The sequence below is a fragment of the Emydura macquarii genome, unplaced genomic scaffold (genome assembly GCF_026122565.2).
Source record: "Emydura macquarii macquarii isolate MOO-44397 ecotype Brisbane River unplaced genomic scaffold, CSIRO-AGI_Emac_v2 contig_1713, whole genome shotgun sequence".
NCBI classification, from domain to species: Eukaryota; Metazoa; Chordata; order Testudines; family Chelidae; genus Emydura; species Emydura macquarii.
Window position 1 is genome coordinate 2,411,331 of NW_027131850.1, and position 27,307 is coordinate 2,438,637.

Genomic DNA, 27,307 nt, shown 5'->3' on the forward strand with positions numbered 1-27,307 from the left:
TCCTAAATTTTGCAAACTCCTTACCAGTCTGGGTTTTAGTTTCTGGTGAACCTGGTCACACTTTTCTGCAAACAAAGACAAAGGTATGGATTTGGGTGTTGCTTGGTGACTTCATATGGTTTTGAAGAGCTATCAAGCAATCCTTGGCAATATTCTGGCTGAGATTAATTTTTAATTTATCTATGTTCAAAACTCAGGGGAAGTGGACCATGTGAACTAGAACTGTGAATTCTAATGAGCAGGCAAACTTGAGTGCTGCTTTAATGTCAGTAAAACTGATAGATCATTGATTTAACCCCCCAGTTTCAATTTTATTTGGGCATTGGGGAGGTGGGATTTTTTCTTGGGTTTATACTTACCAGTGTATCTGAAAATAGCTTCTTAAACCTTATGGTGGAGAAGGAGCTGCTGCTGCTGAGAATATGTTGGGATTATATTGGTATAGCAGGACCACTGCAGTTAAGATTGCATCACAACTTCAGTTTAAAGGTTCATTTTACTAAATTCTCTAAAATCAACATGCTTAGACCGATTCCTTTGAAAGGAGGGTGCTCAGTAGGATTAGTGATCCAAATTTGGGTTCATTTGAGCTAGGGATTGGGGAGGTATTAGCCCTGGAATAAAATGTCATTTTTCAAAAAGTTTCTAGGTTTTTTGGGGGGGTTTTTTGCACAGAGCTAGTGATCAGTCTAATGTGATGTAGGTCAAAAGGTCTCAATCTGTCAAGTTTTACCCAAGGTAGTGCCTAGCATCCACTAAGCTTTGGGAGAGCCAAACTGAAAACGGTATTTAAGAACATGTTATCATCTTTGCTTGCATAGATGTGTAGTCTGGTAGGATGACATTGTGTACACACCAAAAAGAGGATTTCCATGCAGCTGCTTTATACTTGCCTGGTAGTTCGAGGGAATGTGCCAACACCATTGCCCCTGGTGAAGGCCACAGCACTGATATTTCTAGTCTGAACTTTTCTACATCCAGGCAATAGATTTAACAATTCATGGTATTCGCTATAAGTTGTCTTTGTTACAACTTATTACTTTATGGGGAGATTTACTGTGAACACAGTGGAATAATCAGATGGTCTAACCAAAAGATTTGTTATATTGGATGGGGAGAAGACAGAAGCCAGAGACAGGACTGTGTAAGTCAGGTTATAGGATGGGGATGGGGAGTAAGGGTAATAGAAACTTTTGTGTGCCAGGGAGTGAAGACTTCAGGGAGATGCGTTTCTTGCTTCTGTGTGTGGGAAGGCTGGATAGAGTAGTGGGGAGGGGGCTCAAAGGAAAGGAGGCTTGTGCAACCCCCACTTTTTTTCTTCTTCTCCTTTTTGTCCTTTAATAGTGTTGGATGGAATCCTCTGAGTGAATGGGTTGTAAAAGGAGATGAAGAGCTTGTACGTTTCAGCAACTGTGGGGTTGGCAGAGTAGAGATATGTCTGTTTACAGGGCATATTGGAGCATTGCTGAAAGAGGTCAGAGTTAAGGCTGCATGGGCAACCTTAACTGTGCATTTTCTGGTTTTTGGAAGCTTGAGTTGAGCAAAACTCAATGATCTGCAAGGGGACGACATATCACCAAGAACCTTAACTGCATGCATGCAGTTTTTTGCCATTGAATAAACATAGACACAAGGCATAGAATCCTGTGTTAAGCAAGACGATCCCTTGTTTAAGACTCCTTCTGCTGCTCCATCATCTGCCTCTAATCTTCCATCAGGTCTTCCTCCTTCTCAATGCGCTGCTCTGCTCTGCTGTTTTCCCCCTCTCCACCAAGAGGGGGAGTTCGCTGATGATCTCCTGAACATGTGTTGGGTCCCTGGGACCCAAGTGTCAGGCTACTGGCTCTGGACTCAAGTGTCAGGTGGGATGGGGAGTGTGGATGACCAAGGAAGAGCTGGTCATAAATTGGCAGGTATGGAGCCTCCCACGCTGCAAGCAGGACAGGAGGGAAGTGAGGGACAGGGACAGGAACAGATGGATGGATTTGGAAGGAGGCAAGGTAGAAAAGAAGTTGGTGAAGGGGCAGAAAGCAAGACCAGAGCAACAAAATCCAAACTTCCCTCCGTTCCCGTACAATCTCATTCCAGGACCAGGTAGATCGCCCTCAGGCAGCAGCCTGGACTTGGCAGCTATGTTAAGTATTGTTACACATGGTTATAGGGTCAGTGGCAGTAAAGCATCATGTCAATGACAGAAGGGATCACCTAAGTACCACCCAATACTGCTTTCCTAAGGCCGAAGAGAAATCACAAAGAAGCATTGAGCTGTTCCTGGAGTTCATCCCCAGCCTGGCATATCTGTTCCCTCCAACAATTAAATTGTCAGCTTCTGGCTCAGAAAAGAGCTGCAGCCCTAGGAAAGGAAAAAACAACTATGGCTTGTGGGTTTTTAATTTTTGTTGAGCACTTTCATTTCAGTGCAGATGCTCTTAGCTGGCATCTGTGTTGTCAGCCATGAAGCTACTGCTTGTCCTGCAGCTTGTATTATCCTCATTACCCAGGAGCTCTGAGGTTTCACTTGCAAAGTTCTCACTCTTGGCAATCTCCTTTAGACATGTAGGCCAGATTTTGACCTTAGTTACACCAGTGTATCAGATGATAAACTCTGGCCTGTAGTCTCTGTAAATAAACAGTCAGAATCTTATACCCCAGTGTTATGCTCCCCTCTATGATAGACTAAATTAAGATACTTGATTTGTGATGGTCGAGTAATCATGCAATATTTAGACTTGAATTGTCTTATAATATACAGTGGAAAATGGCATGTCACACTGAGGAAAGTCAAAGATGTCTAGGGCCAAATTCAGATCTACCTATACTGAAGTCAGAGGATTTGTGCCTGCTTGTCTCAGACTTCAATTTGATGCTAGGGCTGCAATAGTCCATACGTATCCAGTTTGGATCCTGTTTGAGTCAAATCCCCTCACTGCTGTTCAGATATCTTATTTGGTCTATTTGCTGGTATCTGAATGGTAAATTAATACACATGGCAAAGCATGACTGCCATCTAGTATCTGCCTCATTCAAAATTATAGGCCATAACTCATTATTTGAGATGCTCAGATGAAAGGCACCATATAAGTGTTAAAGTTTTTATTATGGAGTTTTGGCACAACTTGCACTTTCCAGAAAGATGGTGAGATGTAGGTTTTATTACCTATTTTGCCTATCCTTTTGCACCAAGCTCCATTTGTATGAAGTGTGGAAAAGATTTGATATTTATGAGAGTAAAAATCAGCCTATATGCAGTCCTTGGGAGTGTGCAACAACATATAAAAGCTCTTGTTGAAACAAAATATGAACATTTATGAATTTTAAGAAGTAACTGACTTTCAGACGACAAAATCCAGAGGTTCTGCCTCAGTTTTTATATGCCTTAAAATGCACAAGACCAGGAGCCTGAAGACCAGCTCTCTGTTCCCACCACCGTCACCTACTTGCTGTGTGAGGTTGGGTACGTCACTTTGTCTTGATCTCCCCACTTGTAAAATGGAGCTATAATGTGCTTTGAGAGGTATGGCTGAAAGATGCACTATATGTGTTAAATATTTGTATTGCAAGAATGGATTGAGGTTTGGAGCCCCTTGTACTAGGCTCTGTGCAAACATATGAAGGGTGGGTCCATGTTCTGAAGAGTTTACAATCTAAGATGTTATTAATTACTTATCAATAGTTATCAATTAACATTAAGTGCTTAATTAAAAACAATTACCTAGCTATTCATCAATATATCTATAAACTGAGTTGGGATTTGGTTTGTTGACTTGAATGAATGTTTTTGCATGATTAGTGGCAATGGGATTTTTGGCCTCATACCCTTTTTAAGCAGTCATTGTGAGACTTTTGTTTTCTTGCTTGGAAAGAGCCCAGTCAGCTGGTTGCTTGAACTGCTATTCTTGTGTTCCTGAAAGCACTGTGATTTTTTTTTTTAAATAGCAGCAATCATTGGAAGGTACTGTTATTACTGAAATGTTATTCATAGCCTCCTTTTTCTTTAATTATGTTTCCACGTGTAAAATTAAATCAGCCTGCATCCACTTCTTTTAAATCTCTGCAGGGAAACGAGGCATAGGATTCTTAAACTGAAATAATAGTATTCCACAGAACAGTCTTTTTAATACCCTGACAAAAAGCAGTCAAAAGAAAAAAGGAACTGGATGGCTCAGTGGATTGGTAATAAGATAGAGCTTTTAATCTCTCTCACTTGTTAAAATCATCACTACCAGGTTAACAGTGACTAGAACTGAGCAAATAACTTGTTCAACAAATTTAGCTTCTTTTTCTAATTGCACAATATCTGCAAGCAGATTACGATTTCCTTGACATGTTTTGAGTTTTGTCACTTAGTTGTGGTTGGTCAGATGTCACATGGTATGGTTTTCTTTCCTTGATTGGTGACAATATAAGCACTCCCAGTATGAGATACAATTGAATTTTGACATTTGCTTTGTGTGAAAATGTGTGCCACTCCTTGAATGTGTGCAGAAAGTGAACAAAATAAGTGTGTGTTGGGGGGATACAGAGGATGAAGTGTGAGAGAAGCAAATTCCTTCAAAAAGTTGAGTGATTGCTCTTTGTACAGTATTCACCCAATTCTAGTAGTGAGAAACACAAAGTCATTAGCATGTGAAGGTTGTCTGCTGTCTACATCCATGTTCATCACTATAGTTTGAGTGCTGACCTGTGTATTGATGGTTTTAGACCATTACCTAGTGGACAAGTGTCTACCTCACAAAAAAAGCATGTTTGGGGAGCCTCAGAAGAGAAGCTAGGGATTGAATTATCCCTATTGAACTCCACTCTTATCTGGCCTGCCCCCTCCCAGTCTGGTATAGTGAACAGATGTCGGTTACAGCGCTTAATGTGCTAAATTGGAAGGGGCTCATATTCTATTATGATGAGAGCAATGTAAGAACCTATAGAGGATAGGAATAGTACCCTGAAGTCTTAAATTCCTGGTAATAATTGGGTACATATTCAGTGTGTAACAGCATTAAGGGATATTTTCACAGTGTGCTTCACTAAGTGGGAAATCCTTTTATTGGGAATGATTCTCAGTGAGCAGACTTATTCCATGGGAAGGACTATCCTAAAATGGGGATTGCAGAGCCATTTTAGTAGAACACAAGATTCTTCCTAAGTGCATGCTGTGTAGCTTCTAAGCTGCTTGACTGTCCCTATGAGGCTTTTATGGTACAGGGTAGGAAGCTTAAAATCTCCTTAGTTCTTACAGCCTGATGACTGACTTCAACACCAGCTTTGCAGGACTCCCTTCTGATAATTGGGAAGCCATCTCAAATGGGATGACAAGCCTTGCCTCAAACCGTCTTGATTAGTTGGCTTCTACTGTACTCCCCTTTTTGGCTTCTTTGTTTTCTTTGATTGCCTTAACTATAGCTTTCTAATAAAGAAGCAAGAAAATAGCACTACAAACAGTGGTGTGTTTCATTTTCTCTTTACAACTGCAGTCCAAATCAATTAAGCATTGGGTTATTCCAAGAGCAATTAATTACGGAGTGTCAATTATAACAGATTAAGTAGAATCATGTAGATTGGTTGGAAATTACTGAGGATCGTATTGTCAGCTGTCGATATATCACAAAAATTGCAAAATTGTTTGTACATGACACTTTTCCCCAACGCTGCTGGCAGGGATGAGAAATCAACAATTAGGCTCCATTCTCATGTGGAATACGCTGCTGATATTTCTCTCTCCTGAAGCAAAGCCCTGTCAACACCTACAAAAAACCACCTTTGGGCAGGAATGTTTGGGGGTAATTAACATACTATCTTTTTAACAACACACTTAGCCTTTTTGTTTTAATATTAGGTAACTATTTATACCTCTTCTACCATCTCTGTCTTTCAGTCCTTAGTTGAATTTGTTGCCACCGATGACTGCCTTTGCAGCAGATCGCTGAGATATTGCTGGTGTCAGCAGCACTAATACTGCATTAGAGACTCCACTTTAGATAAAATGATGTTAGACTTAACCAGTGGGATGCTGCTGCAGTGCAAAGCCATTGCTCTGAGGCGCAATGTACATTTTCCCAGCAAGTTATTTGTTCAGCTTTGCTTTCACTGAAAGCGAATATAACAACACCTTGTGCTCCTATAGCACCTTCCAGCAAAGTGCTTTACAAATACGAGGCTGAAATTGACTCTGCCGTGGCAGGCTAGTTCCAGGTCCTCTGCCCTGCATTTGGATGCTACTAGAGGAGCAAGTTCAGAGAGTACAGGATGTCCATGCCGGTGTTGCATAGGCCAACATGGAGAGTGGGCTATTAGATCCACTATTATCTGGATCCAATGCCCCACCGAGGGGCTGTGGTTGCTATTCTGACTCAAGCAAGAATAACAGCAATGGGAATGCTGGGATGCAACCCAGTACATTGTCCCAGCCAGAAGGAAGGATTTTGTCTCCTATGCCCTCATTACAAGCTGAATTTCACTCATTAATTATTTAATGTTTGTTTGTGGTAGTGCCCGCAATGTGCTAAGGTGTGGTACAACTCAAAGAAAGGCACAATCCCTGTCTCCTGCAATTTACCCTCCGAGAGCCAGATTTTCAGAAAAGCTCAGGATCAGATTTTCAAGTGCTCAGCACCCACAGTTAGGGCCAGATTTTCAATAGAGCTCAGCATCCAACATGTGAAAATCTGGCCACTTATTGCGTTGCTAAATTGATGCTGAGTGGTTCATTTCACCACTTCTGTTCCTAAAAGACCCAGCAGATGGGGGTGGAGAGCAAGGGAGAGTGGAAGGAGAAAGTAAGGTGGCTGGACAGTAATTAGCCATGCAATGATAATGCAAAGTTTTAATGGCACAATTGGTTTTTTTGCTATTGTGTGTGTGTGTATAGACAACTCCTAAACTACATTATACCACACCTATGCCTGTAGCAGCCTCCCACTTCCTGCATTACATGTGAGCTTCCTTCTTCTGTTAAATCCTCACTCCCCTTTCTACTTCACACATATGGGCCTGGTCTACTCCCCTGCACTGAAACTTGCGTATCTCCCGTTGACTTACTAACTTTCACTTACCGTGGCATCTTCACTGTGCTGCGTTGACAGGAAACGCCCGCCGGTGGACAGTGTTATTCTTCTCGGGGGTGGAGGGGGCAGGAGGATAGATTTACTGCATCGGCCGGAGAGCACTTCCAGGATCGATTGTGTGGATCTCCACTGCCCGCTCAATTGACCCTGCTGCATCGATCTGCGGAGCCCGACACCGTGCTTGCAGAGTAGACATGCCCATGAATGAGAAACACATGTGGCTAATAGCTTAATGCACTGATTGCTTCATCGTGTCCTCTTGTGTACCCCTGTCTGAACTCTTCCCCACACGCACAGCTCTGTTATCGGTCCCTAAGCAGCCAGTTTAGTTGAAATCACATCAGAGAATTTCTGTGTGCTTTTTTTTGAGATGAGGAAGTGAATGGTACAAACCCATTTCCCTCAGGAGCTTCTATTTGGAAACTAATCCAGGGCTCTAGAGGGGGAAGGTCAATGCATTATCCACTGTTGGACTGCTCACCTTTCAGTCCTTTCACACTGTTTTAATAGGAAAATCTTTGGATATTAATTGTTCAGTGCAGTGAGTGGGCCATTGAGAAGGGCCACTTCTGAAGGAACAAACTCATACATCTTCGCACATAGGATAGTCCGGTCAGTAAAAATTACATGTAGCCCCATCCTGGGAGCAGCACTGACCCTCAGTGGTGGTGGAGCTCTTTATTCCTCCCTCCTCAAGGACTAGATCAGTGGTTCCCAACCTTTTTGAGTGAAAGCCCCTCTGGTTAACACTAGGTTAAACATGTGCCCCCCACCCTCTCACCAGCCATAAGCACATATAACTCCTATAAACACATATAATGATAATAATAATAATAACACTAATTACATAATAATAATAATAAATTACTCTTACCTGAGTAAGAAGCTAAGCCTTCCCTGGTGCAGCCGCCACTGCACGCCCCGTGTGGCCCTGCCTCTTCCCATCCCTCATGGACTGAGGGTAATGGAGGCAGGCTCTGGCGGGTTGGCCGGGGCTGCTGCAGGCTCCCACCGGCTTCGGGCTGCTCCTTTTTGGCCAGGCGCCCAGCCAGTGCAGGGCTGGGGGTTGTTGATCCTCTGCTCCAGCCACAGTTCAGGGCTGCTGCGCCTGGCACAGAGCTTGGAGGGCCAAATGACCTTAATATTACTGAAACCTCATGTACCCCCTGGAATCTTTGGTACCCCCCCAAGGGAGTCCTGCCCCCCCAGGTTGGGAGACGTTGTACTGGATGACCCTTAGGACCAGTGGACCCTGGGTTCTTAGTGCTGGGCCAGGGAGGCCTGCTGGGCTTAGCTGGCTCTCAGTCCCCCTGGGTACAACAGAATCTTAGGGCTCAGGCTCTGTCTCAGGCCCACTGACAAGGAGAGACAATGGTCACCCCCCCTTTTGCTGCTGGGTTCTCTTCTAAAGCTGCTTCTCCCCCATCTCCTCCAGCCTGACTCTCTACAGCCAGCTCAGGCTTTGATCTTGTGTCCAGTCATGTGTATGCTCTCAGTTTTGCCCAGATGGGCATGCCAGGCAGGGTCCAGGTCTATGGTGTTATGAGGCATGTGTTTGGAATTGCAGACTATCGCTTGAAGAAATTGTGAGTGTGTGTGTATGTGCGGGGTGGTTTTCTGGTCATGCTTGCAGGTTAGAAAGCTCTGTAGAAGAGTGTACAGTCAGTCAGTATGTAAAGAGCCACCTGAAAGGAGAGTGGGGTGAGTTGTGCCTCTCTGCTTTAGGGAGCAGCCTGTTTTCTCTCTCTCTGTGTGTTTTGGGTTCTTGTGTGTAATCATTCCGAATTCTCAGAAGTAAGGTAGTGTTATATTGCAACCTTCCAGCAAGAGTATTTGTTTTATGCTGTGAACATAACAGGGTTCACCTCCCCCCTGGCTGTGTGCATCTCTCTAGCACAAGGCAGGCAGGCAGTCTCAGTCTGTGGTCCAGTCTCAGCCTCAGGGATGTTCTTTGTGGGAGCTGCTCCTCGGAGCTTCCCTAACTGGCAAGCAGCTATGTAAATTTCGCAAAAGATGTGGTTTTGAATCGCTTTGCGGGGGTGCATCAAGGGCTTAAGGCCGTGCTGCAGAAGAGCTGTCTGAGTAGGGTTGGTGGAAGTTGATTTTTAATTTTTTTTAAATAATTTTAGTTTTTTAATTTTAAAGATTGTTTTTAACTATTTTTATTTTTACACTTGCTGGAAATAAAGGAGGGAGGGGGGTAGGGTTGGGACTAGGGCTTGCGTTAGGGCAGCACCCACCGCAGGGCTCCCTCAAGAGCCCAGGGGTGGAGGTTCAGGGGTAGGCTGTGGTCCAGGCATGGCAGAACAGAGACACCCCACTGGGACTGCATGGAGGAGTTGGAGGAGGAGTCCCTGGGCGCAGCAGAGGCCACCCCACTGCTGAATGGCTCCATCCCCAGGCAGGAAGCTTTCAGCAGCCAGTGGCTCGACCTCCTTGCAATCCTGGCCAGGTGTTCTGCTCTGCCTCACCAGGACCACAGCCACAGCCTTCCCTGCACCTTGTGCCCACAGGTGTCAGCAGCCCTGCCGCCATTCAGGGAGTCCTCTGCAACTCTGCTGTCAAGGGAATGAGGGCATGAGGCCGTGACAGCAGAGCTGCAAAGAGCTCTCTGCACTGCTGCAGGGCTGGTGACATCTGATCCTTGCAGGTGCAATGGCGGGAGGCTCCACTCGCTCTGACTGTTACCAATTAATATTTTTTTCTGTTGATTTTCAGTGTGTCAGCTGAAATCAACCTTTCTCAAAAGTTATCGATTTAAATCAAGTCCTGCCAAGCCTACGTACATGTATTGGTATCCAAATTCCCAAACTCATCAGAAACCTGCAACTCACACCAGGGTCTAGTTGTCAGTGCGGTGGCTTTTGTGTGAAGCAAGTCTTAGGAGGTCGCCACACGTGGTGTCTCTTTACTTGGAGAATGTCCCTTTGAATTAGGTTCATATTCTATGTAAAAGAATCATAGAAATGAAATCTGAGGTGCAATATTACAAATCCCAGGTCATTCCAAAATCAGGCCCCCTCAAATCCTGAATTTGACTTAAAAATTATACATTTTTTTAAAACATAATACATTTTGTGTTCTCTTTTTTTTGCCTTCTGGTTTCTGAATGCTTAATGTACATTTGAGTCATGTTTACAAGCTTTTCTCCACAACCATGATGGCTAGAAACTTTTTTAAAATGTGAGCTGAGATTTTCTTATAATCACTTGTCTCCAGGAGCTGAGGGTTTATGAAAAATACCAGTATTAGACTCAGGATAAAATTGTGAGAGTCGGCAACAATGGCCTGGATGGAAAAACTTTATAGTTCATTTAGCTGTTCTCCAAGGGGCCAATGCAGGATCATTCCTTACTGTACATTCTGACAGAATATTATTTCCTGAACTTTTTTCTAGGCCCCAATCCTGACAACATCACTATTGACTTCAGTGGAAGCACGATCAGACTTCTAATGGGTAAAGCTCTTGCACTCATCACCTGTCAGGGAAGGTTTCATGTTCTTACATGGCACATGAAACAAAATCTCTAAATCCAAGCATTCAGGTCATTAACTATTTGATCTTTAGCCACCACCTAGTAAAAAACAATGTATGCATCCCTATAGTAACAATAATATTTTACATTTCACTCTTTTGCCCTGCCCTAACGTACTTTCCCATCAATGGCTGGGGTTTTGCTAGGTTAAATCTTATCCGATGTTTGAAGTCACATGTGTAAATCCCTCTGTACTAATCTGAAGCTTGACTATTCTGTTCATGGAAATGCAGAAGGTTTTCCAAGGCTTGGCTATGGTAGCATGACTCTCTGAGGTTAGTGGGAGTGCAGAAGCTGACATTTAATGCAGTTGGTAACATTAGTCTGCTTGTTTCACTCTGAGGCTTGTCCAAACAAACAGTATCTTGCTTTCCCCACTGGCATACTCTCACTGGGAAAAGGCCTGTGTCAAAACATGCGTGTCCCTTTGAGGGCTGCATATTTGCCAGTAGAGTGTGTGTGTGTGTGTGTGTGTGTGTGTGTGTGAATGGAGAGTCATGATTGCTTTTAATGAGGCAGATTAATTCGCCTTCAATATGATTTAACAAACATTGCCCTGGGAAAAACCCATTCTGATGATGGCTTATTTTGAAACACAATAAGAGATTAATAGAAATGAGATTTTGTTCTGCATTTGCTAATACACACTCCTCTGTTCCTGTGTACTACATACATCTTGTAATAAAATAATAGTATTGCAGAGCAACTTGTAATGATTGTGAAATGAATTCCTTTATTCCCATGCAGTCAACCAAATATATTATAGGGAAAGCTGGTAGCAACGTCTATGTTGAGATTCCCTGACACTACAAGACCATATTTTCAATTGCTTATAACTGCCATCCTTAAATTGCTGAGGCTGCAATTTTCAATAATGGGGTGTCTGTCTCACCCTGGACTTTTTTGGGAAGTGTCCCCTAAAATGGTTGAGCCCTACCCAAGAATGAGGTGAGGGGAAAAATATGTTTGGTTTTGATTTTCCGTTTTTAAAAAGAAGAAACAAACCTCCCTCCATCCCCAGCATTCTTACAGTGGTTTCACTGAGAAGCTGTAGCCTTGTCATGCTTTAGAGCAGGGACTTGAAGTTTGTCAGGGTGGGTAGCCCTGGTGTCAAGGATGTGCCTTGTGCTGTCAATGTGAAAACTCACCCAAATTTGATCAAGTTATAAGCCTCTAAAAAATTGCAGTTCACACATGCTCCTTGTTAGATTCTCGCATTTGAATTTTTCGACAATTCCATCTGCTCTGGGTATGATCCATCCCTTCATGGATCCTGTTTGCTGACTGGACTGCACTATCCCCTCAGTGTCACTGAATGTGCTCCAGTCCAGGCTCCAGGGGCTGACCAGGAATTCTTTGTAATTGCTCCTTGTAACTGCCACTGTGATGCCGGACCCCAGAACTGAGAGATGGGATAATGGACCAACTTCCGCTGGTGAGAGAGACAAGCTTTCGAGCTACACAGAGCTCTTCTTCAGGTCCTTTTTTCTCTGTCTAAGCTCAAAAGCTTGTCTTGCTCAACAACAGAAGTTGGTCCAATAAAAGATATTACCTCACCCACCTTGTCTCTCTAATATCCTGGGACTGACAGGACTACAACTACACTATATACAGCTGGGATAATGTCTCTCTTGTGCTCTCAGTCCTCCCCCTGCTGGCACCCAGAGAACTAATGTCAGTGGAACCTCTGCTCTGGATATATAAAGTGGTATAAAATGCTGAGTACTCTGAAAAAATCAGGCCCTTGGCTTCTCAGATTGGGAACTTGAAATGAGTTCACATTTTTACTTTCTGTGCCTCAGTTCCCCATGTGCAAATGGGGATAAAGCCACAACACCTCAGAGGGGTGTTGTGAAGATAAATTATTTGATGTTTACATAGGACTCAGATACTATGATCAGAGCGCCACAGAAAAAGCAGTGCAAGGTTCGGATGATGTGCCAAGAATAGAACATCAAGCCGAACACTGAATGATGAAGATAAAGAGAACCATTGAATGGCTACTCATTCAGTGAGCACCATCTGTCCTATACACTAAATGAGATCCTATGGAAAAAAAATAGTATGTGCATATGTAATCAAAGACCATATCATAATACATATGTCCAAGGGGGTTGAATTAAAGTTGCACAGGCAGCTTTAATTCAGGCACTTCCTAAGTTTTGAGTGCTTGACTTTACAACCTTAATGTTCTTTTAGCATAGTTGTATTGGACGTAATATTTAATTACAATGAACTGATTTTACATCTTTTTAGATGGGTTTGTTTAGATCATCAGTCAATGAGACATCAAATAGCTCAGCTCAAACCGTTTTGTTAAGTCAGATTGTTCTAACTAAAGACAGCTCAGCACAAAGACAGAAAGGAGAGGTCAGGATTCCTCTAATTTAATCTTCTGGGGATGCAAGTTGCAATGGTCACTGTTCCAAATTGGTTATAATTTCATGTCTTGTTTTTGGTTTTTATATCTTACATGTTTACTTTTTTCTATAATGTGTGGTTAGCTATATACCTAGCATCATCCAAACATCCTGGCAGTCAACAATCTAGACAGCATTGGTTCCATTATGTCCTAATATATTCCAAGTTTCCAATGTATAAAACATCATATCAGCTGTGGCTTATTTAACAACCTCACTACTTTGTGTGGCTAGTTGCATAATACTTTTTACTAGTCATTTCATTTTGCCCTTTGCAGTTGGAACACCCTGTGCATCTGCAAGACATACTCATTTCTTGTGGTTTTGGTTCTAATCTCATAACTTGTTGTTCAAATAGTCAAGCCAATCACAAAAACAACCTTAAACTGCTGTAAAAATCAATGATGCCCTAGACCCCCTTCCATTTCTTTTAAGGTACCTTTGCATAAGTATAATATGCTCAGAGCCAAATAATCTGTTTGTTTCTATTGACACAACTGTGAGGGATGCTGGGAGCTCTCCATATGGCTACATTTCTTTCAGATGAAATGTAAAAACCTCATGGCCAGTTGTTGTTACTAAAGATCTCATGTCACCTTTTTGGATGAATAAGGGTATAAATCTTAATTTCTGGGCTAAATTCCAGTTTGGGTAATTACATTGTGTGGTAATTGTAAATCCACTTTTGCTGTTTCAAGTGAATATGGAATTCTTCACATTCCTAAACTGTTTTGTAGTGCTGCTATGTATTGTCAAACTACATCTCCATTTCATTCTAGAGGTGCTTGCATTTCAGTAAAACTCAGCATTTTTATAGACCTTTACATACTGAAAGCATCATGCAGACACTAATTCTCACAACATTCTTTTGAGGTAGAAGAGTAAGCTTTATTATTCCCATTTTACAGTTGGGAAACTGAGACTGAAAGGTGAAATGACTTGCCCCAAAATACAAGGAGGTTGCAGCAGAGCTGGGATTAGAATTCAGGACTTTGACTCCCCACATTATGTTCATGCCAACAAATCCTTGGGATGTAGGGGAAAGTAGAGAGGGGATTCATGTCAGAAAAGCTGTTTTCCTTCTGATTCTTGGGTGCAAGCTGTTTTCTGTGTGCTAGCTCAATCCTCTTCAGTCTCTTTGCTTTTGAGGTTTTCAACAGTTAACTTGTAAAAAGAATATTTACCTTTCGTGTAAAGAGAGCTGCATTCAGTAGGTTTCTGTAGTATGTTGGTCATTATATAGGTGGAAGATCCATCCCCAATGTAATGCTTAAGAAAAGTACCTGTTTTAGGAAAATTTGATTTTTTGGCAGACAGCAGTTTCTCTCAATTATTCAGTATCCACAAATTGTTCTTCTGCAGTAGAGAGTTGTAACCCATTTTCTAGTTAATGGTGTAATCATGCTGGTGTGTTCAAAACATATGTAGGCAGCAACTTCACAGTACTGCTCCCCCATAAGTGTAGTTTTAAATTAAAAGAAGCTAAGGTACTCTGAGGGTAAAGGCAGTCTTGGTTCAGCACTAGAGGCTATATTTTTGTCATCTGGCTTCATTTCATTCGTGACCTAAACCAACGTGGCCTCAAAGTGGTTATGGACTAATGATAATGGCACCATAGTTAAGGTTGCAGCAGAGATTCTGTTTAAAATATCTAGCATCCTCTCTAAAATCCATATATATATATGAATGAGAGAGTCAGATCAGATCAGCTTGAAAAGTAGCATGCCATTTCAAGGGCCCAGGTTGCTCTATTCTGAGGGCTCAAGCAGAACTCAAGTGACACATAGGCCTTGTGCTGACTCTGTGCATGGTGATGAATTTCACCCTTCATGAACAGTAAATGTCTGGCAAAAACATCAAATGAAGCATGTTTCATGCTAAAATCTTTAAAACTCCCAGGATTCATGAACATTTTCATAAAAACCTGTTGGCTTTCTGAGTACTTGTGCATAATATGGTCCCACAAATCATTTTGTTTTGTCAAGATGTTTGCAAAGAAATTTTTCACTATTCTAGCAGGTCTAGGTTCTAACTGCTTCTGATCCCATAATAAATAATAATAATTAATAATAAATTAATAATGTAAAACTAGGGTGCTAATTTCAGTGTTCTGACAAAATTCCATTTTGCGTGATATACATTCTGCTGACTTAAAATCCCACTTGGGGTACTAATTGGATAAAAATTTATTTCCTAAATAGTTGCATCAGCTGTCATGTTCTTAGAAGCAGTGGGTGAAATGATCCCTGTGAATGATTTACATATATTAATTTGTGAAATGCTGATGGATCCTTCATATAGGAAGATGTCCCATCAGTTTGAGATGATCATTACAATGTAACAAGGTTTTTCTGTGTATCTTGGACGTGATATTTTACAAAATTATATGTGCAGATATATAAAGACAAAGGCCATGCTTTCAACCTTTGATTTTATTTTTTAAGGAGGCTTGGAAGGATTAGATTTTTATTGGTAAATGTCGATTTCATCATACATACACAAACTGATGAAAATATATTTCCAATGATGAAAATCAAAATTTTGCAGATATACAAAGTTTAAAAAAAATGCAGTTGGAGAACTTATTAGCATTTGATTTATGGATATTTACTCTGTATATTTTGACATGTGATGTTGACAACTTGTGTGTTAAAGGTTATAAAGCTTTAACTTTTAAATCTGTGTCTCTTATCATTAAATAATTATTTCCTGAAACTGTGAAAATTTAAATCAATAGAAATCAAAGAAAAACTTGAAAATAAACAATATTATCCACTGAAATTATATGTATATAAATCAAATTCTGCCAAGCCTATTTTTAACATCCTTTGTTTTGTATTTCAGTGGCTGTTCCGTCAGCCATGCCAGCTTGTGAGCCCAAGACTAATGGGCAGCACCTAGCTCCACGACTCTCTGTTTCCTCCCGGACCAGTGTGGTCGCCAGCATAGAAACCACCTCCCAGGGCTTGCAGACAGTCATGAAGTGGAAAACAGTGGTGGCTATCTTCGTTGTGGTTGTGGCTTACCTGGTAACTGGAGGTCTTGTCTTCCGTGCTCTGGAGCAGCCTTTTGAAAGCAGCCAGAAAAATACAATAGCCGCAGAGAAGGCGGATTTCCTTCGGGAGCATATTTGTGTGACCCCAATGGAGCTGGAGACTCTGATTCAGGTGAGATGTAGGAGGAAGACAGCGACTCACAGCTAAAGAGGAAGGGTTTTTTTTTTTTTTCTTTTTTGAGCCTCTTCCTGGAAGTTGTGAGAAATGAGCTTGGCATTTATTGCTAAGCCAAAACCCCGGCTCACTGGATTGCTCTGGGAGAGTAGCAATGAGCTAGGGATCCTTCCAGCTAGAAGTCTCTGGTTTGAATCCAACCCAGGTGGGCAGTAATAGAAGTTTTTATCACTGAGAGATGTTTGGTGGCCTATGTGAAATGAATTGGTCTCATTCCACCTGAGAAGTGTCTGTATTGCCAACATTCACCATCTCAACAGAGGGGCCAAAGACGAATGGATAATCCTCTTTTTGTTCTTTAGGTGCTGTACATGTTCCTGTGCTTCTAATCTGGCAGTTTTCACCAATGCTGAATTGACATTAAAGCATCTAGGAGCTGGCTTCATTTATTTATTATTAGGCCTGTGCACACTAACATAAGAGTATTTCCTGCTGGTTTGACTGACAAAGCTGGGGTTCATAAATAAGATGGCCATTCATTTCATAAAGTCCAAATCATACACAAAAAGTCTGGAATTCTTATAGTGAAAATCTGTTTTGATGAGGAAGATTAGAATTTCACTTCAGAAGAGAGTGGCAATGCTGGTTTTATTCTACAGTAGTGTCAGGGGAGCCATATTCAGTGCTGGTGTAGCTCCTCTGAAGTCAGTGGAGAACGCTAGAGTTGAATTTGGCCCCATGTGTTTAGCATTTCAGTCTGAGAATTTTCTATCCCCCCCTTACTGGGAGCAGCTAAAATTGCAACACTGAGCCTCAGTAAGGAGGTACATGAATGAGCTTTATTGATGAGGTCTGCAGTGCATAAGTATTTGCACACTAAAGCACACCTCCCAACATTACAAGTAGCTAAAGTGGGACTCAATGCCACTCACCCCCGCTGTAGATAGAGACTGAGATATATACAGGCCAAATTTGATTGCAACTCCAATCTAGCACACTGAGTTGCAGTGCCATTCAAATTTGGTCTGTGAGCCCCTCTCTCTGCATCTATGGAGGGGTGGATGGGCCAGTCCTGAGTGGTGCTGTAACCCCCAAGCTAGGTCACAATACCACTTGGTTCCAGACCCCTCTCAAACAGGAAGCCTGGAGCCTCTAACGCCCCACCCTGGATTCCCTGAATGCAGAAATGTTTGCTTCAGCTGAGCCAGAGTTTTTGCAGGGGTCAAAGTGGGATAGTTCTGCAAAACCTGGTACTGTTTGGAGGTCTGTTCAAGTCCTGTCCTAACATTCACTGGGCTCAGTGCAAAACCGGTGATGGAGTTTGTGGAGGACAGTCTCTTTTTGGTTGTTCAAAATCCTGGCTTGGAGTATGGAGAGGATGTCTGGAAAACATTGTAGATGGATGTTCAGATTTGTTCTCTAAAGCAGTGCAAAATGTTTGCAAGCAAACTTGAAACTATTTTATACTCACCTGGACTGGAGTTTTGTGACAGGTTCAGAACTCAGGCAAGAGGCTTGCTTAGGTTCACAGAATTTGTGCATGAAGCTGGTCTCAATTCCTCCTGCCTGGTCAAACTGTTCAGAATCTCATAACTATAGTTCACAAGAAGAAACTATGCATATTTTAAAAGTGTATACATTTTGACGTCTGGCAGATGCTCATCTTATATATTGCACTGGGAGAATTGTTATACCCAACTGAAAAAAAGATGTAGCAATGCATGTATTTTATACTATGAGATTAAATTAAGGCCTATATACATATTACTGATGGGCCTGACTCTCAAATTGCAGATCTGGATTTGCATCTGCATGTCCCCAAAACACAATTTGCTCAGGCCTGGGTTTTTTCTTCATCCCACTGTAAGGAAAGGGGCTCAGCTATGAACGTAGAATCTGGTTTAGAATCTGAACTCTTCCAAGTTGAAAGCTTCTGGTCTGGGATTTTTGCTCTGATCCATTTCTAATACACATCATGAGAGGTCTGCTGAGGTTAACATATCCTACTATTCTTGAGGTGCAATACATAATGGAACAGTGCTAGGTATGAATATTAAAGCAAGAAATTTGCATGTTTTAAGTGTGAAAGTCATTGATGAAAGATATGCAAAGTCCTTGTTTTTCTAAGAAACAGAATTTCTAATTGGCACAAAAATGTATCTCAACAGGATGCAGAAGACGGCTATCTATAGGGTGCAACACCAAGATATTTTTTAAAACCATATAGTCTGAACTGTATACCAGGTTTTAGTTCTCATGTGTACAGAACATTTTGTCCTTTCTTTTACCTCAAAGGTGGTGGCATTAATCTAATATACAAGCATGTTGAGTCACTACAAATCAGATATTCCAAACAAACATTATCTCTGTTGAATTCAGTTTGTCCTCAGGCATTTCACTGGCTAATGGGAATATTTTCTAAAAAGTAAATTAAACAGGTTTAGCTCTTTAACATACTGAATAGCTTAAGGCCTGTTAGTGTAAAATATTAAAATGTATTTTGTCAGTAAAGAAGAATTTCTATTTGAGTCTTCTGAGTGACTGGGAATAGGTAAGCAGGACCCACAGCTGTGGTGAAATACAATGATACATTATAAAGCTGCAATTGTAACAAAGCTGAGTGTAAGAACACAAAACAGTGTTTCAGATTATTGTCAAGGGGTTAACATTTTTGCTTTCTACCTTTATGTTGATTATTTAGAAAAGTGACATCTCCCTAGCTGGCACAATGGATTACTGCATTGCACCAAGTGCTGGCCTGCCTGTAAGGCCATGAGTTCAGAATAATGGAACCGATGTGCTAACCTCCTTGGGTGTTGGCGACGTTACATGTTTTCATCGCAAAGCTACACCTATGGATGACATTTATTATTAATTTAATTAGACGAATTTATATTGTGTAGATGAATGCAAAGATCATGCTCTCCAGATTTACAATGATAACTCAGCTCTGAGCTACTGGTGAACATTCACATTCACATTCACTTTCACAGTAGGGGAGTGAAAGGGAAACTTTAACCATAGGACAGGCTGGAGTGGTCTTTGTTAGATGGGGGCAGTAAGGAGGGGTTGTAAAGAGGGGGAGAATGCAGTCTATGATGAGTTTGCAAGGTCAAACTTCTGACCTGAGCTCCGTGCCCTATGCCCCCTGGAAGGGTCTTGCTGTGGGAGACAAATCATAGAAGAAAGATGCATGGCAGCTGTGTGAGTCTGGGACAACCTCGGTGTGGTTGGAAGGTGCCCTCCATACTGATCCCCTCTTCTGCCCTCCAAAAACATCTGTATTATTGGCACAAACACTACTTGTTTTATTGATAGGGATCAATCAAAGAGGTGGTCCAAGGCCGTGAAGTTCAGGTGTGCAGGTGCTCAGATACCAGTGATAACTGCAGTATAAATGTGTAGATAGAGGGGAATACAGATCCAAATATCTTCAAAGTTTATGCGTGGTCAGATATAGGGCTTCTGTTTCACCTGTTGTAGAGATAGGGCTTGTCCATGACATTCAGAGAAAGATGTGAACTTCTCAAGGTTTGTGTTTGCCTGTGAGGTTCATTTCAGCCTCACCTCAAATACTGATGCTTGCTGTGGTGCAGGGTACAGAACAGTTTCTCCTACCAAGAACTACATTGCTTTAGTGCACAAATGTTGTGATCTCAGTGCACCTGAAGTGAAAGTGTGTAATTTTGTCAGCACACATCTGCTTCCAGAGATGAATATACTGAAGTGAAACTAACTCATTAATTAGTGCTTCATGAAATCTATAACCTGGCTTCATTTATATTATGAACTATAGTAAATATAGAGGAGTGAGGGATGGACAAAACCAGCTATGAGCTACTTTCTAATCACAGCCTTTTTGGATGTGGGGACTTTCATTAAATTGATCTGAAGTTGAATTCTGAGAGGAAAAAAGAGAGAAAAAAGTGTAATGTAAGAAAAAGAAAACAGACCTGACCGTTGTTTTCTTGTGTTTAGCTCCCTAATTCCTATTCGGCCAAAATGTTGTAAGATTTAACAAAAGATTAGACAATTATTTTAATAAAAATAACATCTGCAGTTACACTTGCTAAGGTAAAATTACAGGGGTTACTAATCCTCATGGTTCAGGGCATGAGATGATCAGCACCCTGTCTTTATAGTATTGCACAATTTGAGTGCATTATGAGGAGGTTACACCTGCTTCTGAAGTATTAGGCATTACTCTTTGTTGGAGACAGGGTAGCAGACTAGACAGAAGATTGATGTATTTTGGCATTGTAGGGGTCTGTGGCTGTCCCTCCCCATCAATCTCAGAGGGATGCCACACCCCCTCACTACTACAGCTCTATAAAGGCAGACTTAAAGGGAAATTAGCAGTCTCCAAGACCCCAGCCCTCTAGGCTGGGCAGAGCAAGCAAGCCATCTAAGGGCTCTGGCCTTCAGGCCAGGTGGAGCAACAAACACAGGCTTCTTGGCCTCAGGAGGGTAAGTGGACATGCAAGGGGTGGGCAGCTGCAGGAGCTATGGGGAGCCAGGCCCACCCTGCCCCACTGGGCCCCAGCCCAGGGTCCTGACAGGGGTGGAAGGCTCCACCCCTGGGTTAGCAGGGATCTGACTGCAACACACTGACCAATATTCTGGCCACACAACCAGACTAGTGTTGGATGCCCCTGATCTACTCCCTACAACCTCATCATGGTGTACCTCTATCTTGAAGGGGCCCTCTGTCTCTCCAAGGTACATGGCCTGTGGCAGTCCTAGCAGCTCCTCCATGCCCTTGTTGGCTGGAAGATCCAGCAGCCCCTTCAAATTCTGGGTGCTGAAGAATTCCCTTTTGGGTGCAGGGCTCAGCAGTGGGCAAGAAGCATCTGGCTCCTTCAGTGGCTCCCACCCAACTGAGCAGGAAGGCCCACCTTTTAAACTTCCTGTCCCACCCCTCTGCTTCTGGCAGGGTGGGCTTGGCCTGCCTGGCTCCACCCACCAGGGGGTGGCTGATGGTTCCTCCCCATCAATCTCAGAGGGAGGCCACGCCCCCTCGTTACAGGCATGGTAATTCCTTTGGGCATGGTTATGAAGGGTGGGATCCTTTATGGGATTTAGACATTGCAATGTTCAGCATCTTGGCACCTAACATTTAGTTGTTTAGAAAATCACAGACACATCACTGTAAGCCGCAAAGTCTGAGTTAGGTTTTTAGGCTCCCTGTACAGTGAATAGAGAGAGACAGGCGACTAAGAATGTGATCCACAAAAACTAGCATGCTAGGCTGGGAGTCGCTTAAGCCTGCCAGCTGGAAATGCCCACCAGAGGGTGTGTGCTAACCCCTGCTCCTCTCTTGGAGATAGTTGTCTAAGCCCAAGCTACAGGGAGTCACCTAGCCCTGTTTAGTAATCCATGAACAGGAACCAGCCACCTGGGGCTTAGACGGCAGATAGGCATCTGGATGCCTAGAGGGAGGCAGCAGTGCTTGCTCAAAGGCTGAAACATGGGCATATAGGGAACTTTTTACCTTGAAATTAACTTAGGTGCCAAGTGAGTTTAAGTACCTACAGGGTTCAGCAGGAGTATTGTGGATTAGAGGGGAGGCAAAACTGGGATTTAGGTGCCTAAAACCAAGACTTAGGCACCTAAGTCTGGAGTTTAGGTGTCTAAGTACCTTTGTGGATCTGAGCCAAAGTCCACACTCTGTTTTCACTCACTCATCGCCCAATAAGAACCTCCGAATTTGACCCTATATAAGTAGGTGTGATAGTGGGTGAGTACCTTAAGAAGTTGCCTGGGTTTTTGATGGTTTGCTTTCTTCTCCATGCTCCCTCAGAGTTGAACTGAAAAGTGTTGGTCATTATAGACCAAGTACACACACCTGGGAACCAGATCTTATTATGAAGGGCCACCAGCTCCACAAGTTAGCCCAGGAAGGCCACAGGAAATGGTATTAATGGTATGAAGATGAGAACACGAAATCGGTAAAGAGGGAGGCTAGTCAGTAGTTACTTTCTGGAGCTCAGCTATTTGCACTGATAATGCTGGCTCCCCTTGCAACTCAGGTGTGTCTGGGGTTTTTTCTCCTAAGTTGGGGAAGAGCAGAATTAGTAAAGACACTTTAGATGTTTTGGCCCAGATCCATAAAAGTCCTTAGGTGTTGCAAGGCTGAGTGTTGCAATGACTAAATTTTAGGCAACTAGAGAATCACAGGAATAACACAAAGCCTGGTTAGGCACGTCGGCTACCTATATAATGAATGGGGATGGATAGATGCCATAGAATGTGATCCACAACAGCCAGCATGGTAGGCAGGGAGCCACCTAAGCTAGTCCATGGGAGATGCTGACAACAGCAGGGGTGTTATCCCTCACCCCTCTCAGAGAGAGAGGCACCTATCTTTGCTTGGTGATCCACGAATGGAAGCCTATCTCCTGGAGTTAGGTGGCTTAGGTGCCTATGCAGTTTTTTGCATGAATGAGTTAGACACCTGCCTCACTCCATGCAAAACAGACAGTGCTGGAGGAGGTGATGGTATTGGACTGGGGGCCTGGGTGCTGAGTTTCCCATCTCTCTGGTGGGTGTCCTTGTGAACACTGGACTATAGAGTCATTCTCTCTCTCTCTGGCTGAATGACTATTTAAGAGTATTTATGCACAGCGGATCAGTCTTTGAGTCAGAGAGAAAGTGAGTGTGTGGGAATGACGCTGTAGCCTGGTGGATAGGGCACTCATAGAGAACAGCCAGGATCCAATCACTCTTTCATTAGCTAGCCACAGTGAAACAACTTCAACAGGAGAGACTGGGGGGTCCCACATCACAATATCCCACAGCTCCGTGATTTGCACATGCTTCTCAGAGGTAGACGATCCCAGTTCAAATCCTCTCTGACAGAGAGGCAGGAATCGAACCTGGGTCTTTCACATTGCAGGTGAGGGTTACAAGAGCAGTAGTTGCCATATTTTGAATGGTCCCTGATTCAGCAGGCAGTATTTGAACCCACCTCTTGGATCAGTCCCCACATGCAAGTTAGGTGGCTGAATGCCAATCTTCCCTGGTTTGTGAATCACTCTGGGGCTTAGGCAGGAGAAAGGCACTGAGACACCTAGAGGGAAGCAGCAGTGGGCATGCTTAGAGACTGAAACTGAGGCACGAGGCAACATTTACCCTGAAAACTTAGGCACCTACAGGGCTGGGCAGGAGTTTTGTGGATTGCAGCAGAGTCAAAACCGGAACTTAGATGCCTAGACCTCAGACATAGGTACCTACATCAGAGGTTTAGGCACTGAAATACCTTTGTAGATCTGGGTCTACCTGCCTGATTGGAGCACTAATGTTATAAGCCAAACTGCCTGTGCAGGTCCTGTGACAATAGAGCAAAGAGAAATTGGGTGACTTGAATGAGATGGAAAAAAAAAGCTCTAAATGGAACAGAAAGAGGGTCTTTAAACAAGATACAAAGAGAGCTTTTTGTTGCTGAAGGAAGTGCGAAAAGACTGGGTGTGCAGTATAGAAAGGCAATCGTAAACTTCTGAGAGTTGACTGTCTTGTGCATCCTATTTATGGAAGCTATTTTCTTAATATATCCTCATCTCCTTTCTGTTCCTAATCTTCACTTCTTAGATTTATAAACTTCAGGAGAGACAAAAAGAAAACTATTAGATTTCTCCAAGTGACATGTGATCCATCTCCTATAAGAGGAAGAGGACAACATTCAGATAGCTTTATAATATTAGATGGGTAGATTCTAAGTAGTGCTGGGGTTGTGAATTCTTGCAGGGAGCATGAGATCTAGTGCTAAAGCACAGGATCCAGGGCAGGAGATTTAAATTTAATTCTTGCCTCTACCACTGATGTGCTCTGTTTCCTTGGGAAAGACAAACATGCTGTCCTGCAGTCTCCCTATCTGCAAAATGGGGATAATAACAAAGAGGATTGTGATGTTCAGTTTATAAAAATTTGTCAAATAAAAGCACTTTGAAATTCTCGAATAGAAGATGCTGTAGAAGTGCAGTGTACTAGCAGCCAGAGTCAGCCTGTGTTTCTTTTTTTCCTTGTGAGGAGCCTTGAAAATGTTGCCGGTGCAAATTGGTCATTGAGACAGAACTTGGAACTTGGAACTGATTGTTTCTGAAGATCAGACTCCTCACACTTGAGGTTTGGGCTGGACTTTAAGTGCAATTCACTTCTGATAATCAAGCCACTTACAGTGCCTGGGCGTGTAAAATATAGCCTTGGGCCCAACTTTAGGCATCCATTTCTGTGTATCTTGGCATTTGACTCTAACTTCTCTGTGCCTTGGTTTCCACATATCTAAAATGAGGATAATAATTGCCTATTTAATAGGGGGATTATCGTAATTTAGTAGTTAATGCTGTAAAAGACTATATAAATCCTAACCAGCTGTTCACAAAATGTTTCAATGGTTGGTGACCTTACAGGTCCCAGGGCAGCATCTTATTTGGGCAGTTGTCCATTGCAAAACTTTTCTAAATGTTGGCAACACCTGAGCTCCAGTGCTCCCTGCAGCAGGAGGGTAGAGGGAATGGAACCTGAAGATTGTGCACTTATTCATTTATTGAAACAAATCAGCTACCTCTGGGATATGTGCTGAAGAATCCTCATATTAACTCCCTGACTCTGCATGGGTGGGAGGTCTGGCTTGAGGGGGCTGCTTTGGAGAGGAGGCAGGATGGTAACACTACTGTATGACAGGCTGTGGTGTGGTTCTTGAGGTTTATATGTGCTCACCTAGTCTTCTGTCAGTTCCATGAGCTCAGCTGGCTGGTGGTTCTTTCAGGATCCTTCTGGGATTTACAAAAAACTGAGCAGGACAGGCTCTGAAAGCAGGAACTTTTGTGTTTTCAGTGGTTACCTGAATTTATAAAATCTGAGATTGTGATATTCATCGACATTAGGGTCCAGTGGGATGTGACTGTGGAAGGGTTTTGAAAAAGTCAAGGTTTTTCTTTAACTTGGGATGGGTGGGACAGGAGATAGGTGTTTTTTGTTTTGTTCTTTTTTGTTGTTGTTGTTGGTTTTCTTTTTTTTTTTTTTTTTTTTTTTTTTCACGGGGAAGCAAAGACTCCCATTGACTTCAATGGACTTTGAATCAGGCCCATATGTTTTGCAGATCTGACCAAAAATGCTAAGGTCTGCCCTGGTGTTATTGTATAAAATTAGAGAGGTAAAAGCTCCATTTCCTTGACAACACAGGTGTGTTCACTACAGGCTGATTCCTGAAGCCTTAGACTTTTAGATTCATAGACTCTAAGGTCAAAAGGGACCATTATGATTGTCTAGTCTGACCTCTGCACATTGCAGGCCACAGAACTTCACCCACCCACTCCTGTAACAGATCTCTAACCTCTGGCTGAGCTACTGAAGGCCTCAAATCATGATTTAAAGACTTCAAGTTACAGAGAATCCGTTATTTGCACTATTTTAAACCTTCAAGTGACCCAGGCCCCATGCTGCAGAGGAAGGTGAGACCCCTCCAGGGTCTCTGCCAATCTGACCTGGGGGAAAATTCTTTCCCGACCCCAAATATAGCATCAGTTGGACCCTGGGCATGTCATCAAGACCTACCAACTAGACACTAGCCTTATTTAGTTCTTAGTCAGGACTGAGTGAAAATCTGAGGAAGGACTTCAAGAAGTGTCTCACCAGTACTTGTTTTATAGAAACACTTCCCCCCCGGGGAGCATCCACACACATTGGAAGCGCTATACCACTTACTTGTATTTTAAAGAACTTTTATTTAGTTTTTAAATAATTTAATTTTTTCATTTTCATAGAGCTAGTATTTTAGCAGTGATACCCAACAAGCGGTGCAGTTGGGTTATAACTTTTTCATTGTATTGTATCGCAGCCAAGACAAAGCATTAACAGAAAGAATATGTTCTGTGAGAAACAATCATTAGGATCAGTAGAACAAGATTTCCAGGAACTCATTTTATTTTACATTTTGAATGACCATATCTCAAAGAGAGGCAGGCTATCTGGTAGTCTGTATCAAAAAAGACTGATATCTACTTTAAAAAAAAAACTGGTTCGATCTCATTTTCCTTGAGATGCTCGTGGAATGGCAGCCATACAATATGGATATCACCTTGTCATTATTTGTTGAATTCTGTTAACTTTTCCATTAGTAGCTCTTCCTAAATTCTCTCAAAGCTTTTATTTTTTTCTAGTCTAAGGACGTCTGTTTCCATGTGGCTGTAATTTCACATAGCCGAAACCTCAACAGATTAGAGATCATCTGATATTCTGTTAATTATATTTCTCATTATCTGAAAGGCCCAGAAAATTAAATTATGAATCACAGAGAAGCTTATTCCCAGTTACATCCTCTATCGGTTTAAGGAAATAAATTGATCTAGGGGGGACTTCAGAAGATGTGTGGGAGACAGTTGGTTGCACCACATAGGACCTGATTATCCTTTCACTTTTCCTGGTATAAGACCTGAAGAACTCCAATAGTCTATGGAGTTACACCTGTATAAAACCAATGTGAGAGGAGAACCAGGCGCCTTGTCTCTATCAGTGGTCCCAACTGTTCTAGTACAGCTACTGGAGCAATGCATGCTGAGACAATGTCCTCATACAAAATCATAAAGACTGATCCTTGAGCTACTTAACTGAGAAGAATCCCTTTAATAGGAATTTTGCTTCATTAAAGACAGCAGTATCTGGCTCTCATCTCTCACGCTGTCTTCAATGGAAGTTTGGCCCAAACTGAATAAAAACTAAGTACGCATCCCATGTTTGTTCTGAAGTGGTCGCTTTAATCAGTGTTATGTTTAATAATGTTTCTTTTCAATGTTTAACAATTCAGTTAGGTCACTTTGGCTTTTTTCCCATTTGTACAGTCCTTGTAGGTGTAGTTAGGAATAGTAGGCCAGATTCATCCCAAGGGTAATTCCACTACCACCAGTGGTAAGGTCATGGCTCAGTAACTAAGACAGGGGGGCGTGACTAGTTCCAATAAGCATCATCCAAGAGGTGGAAAAAATGTCTGAAATCAAATACCATTTTTGAGACCTAAATCTGAATGGCCGTATAGCCCATAGCACAATGGAGTCCTAGTCCATGACTAGGACTTGTAGGCACAACAGTAATACTGCTACTACTACTAATTTGTCATCCATATTATGTCT

General features: G+C 42.4%; 1 protein-coding gene across 1 annotated transcript in view; it reads left to right on the forward strand.

Moving 5' to 3' along the window:
* Positions 1-27,307, forward strand: part of KCNK10 (potassium two pore domain channel subfamily K member 10) — an 89,993-nt gene that overhangs the window by 16,515 nt on the left and 46,171 nt on the right. The window contains exon 2 of the mRNA XM_067556360.1: positions 15,859-16,181. Coding sequence (XP_067412461.1) covers positions 15,859-16,181 — 323 coding nt within the window. The remainder of the gene's footprint in view (positions 1-15,858; positions 16,182-27,307) is intronic.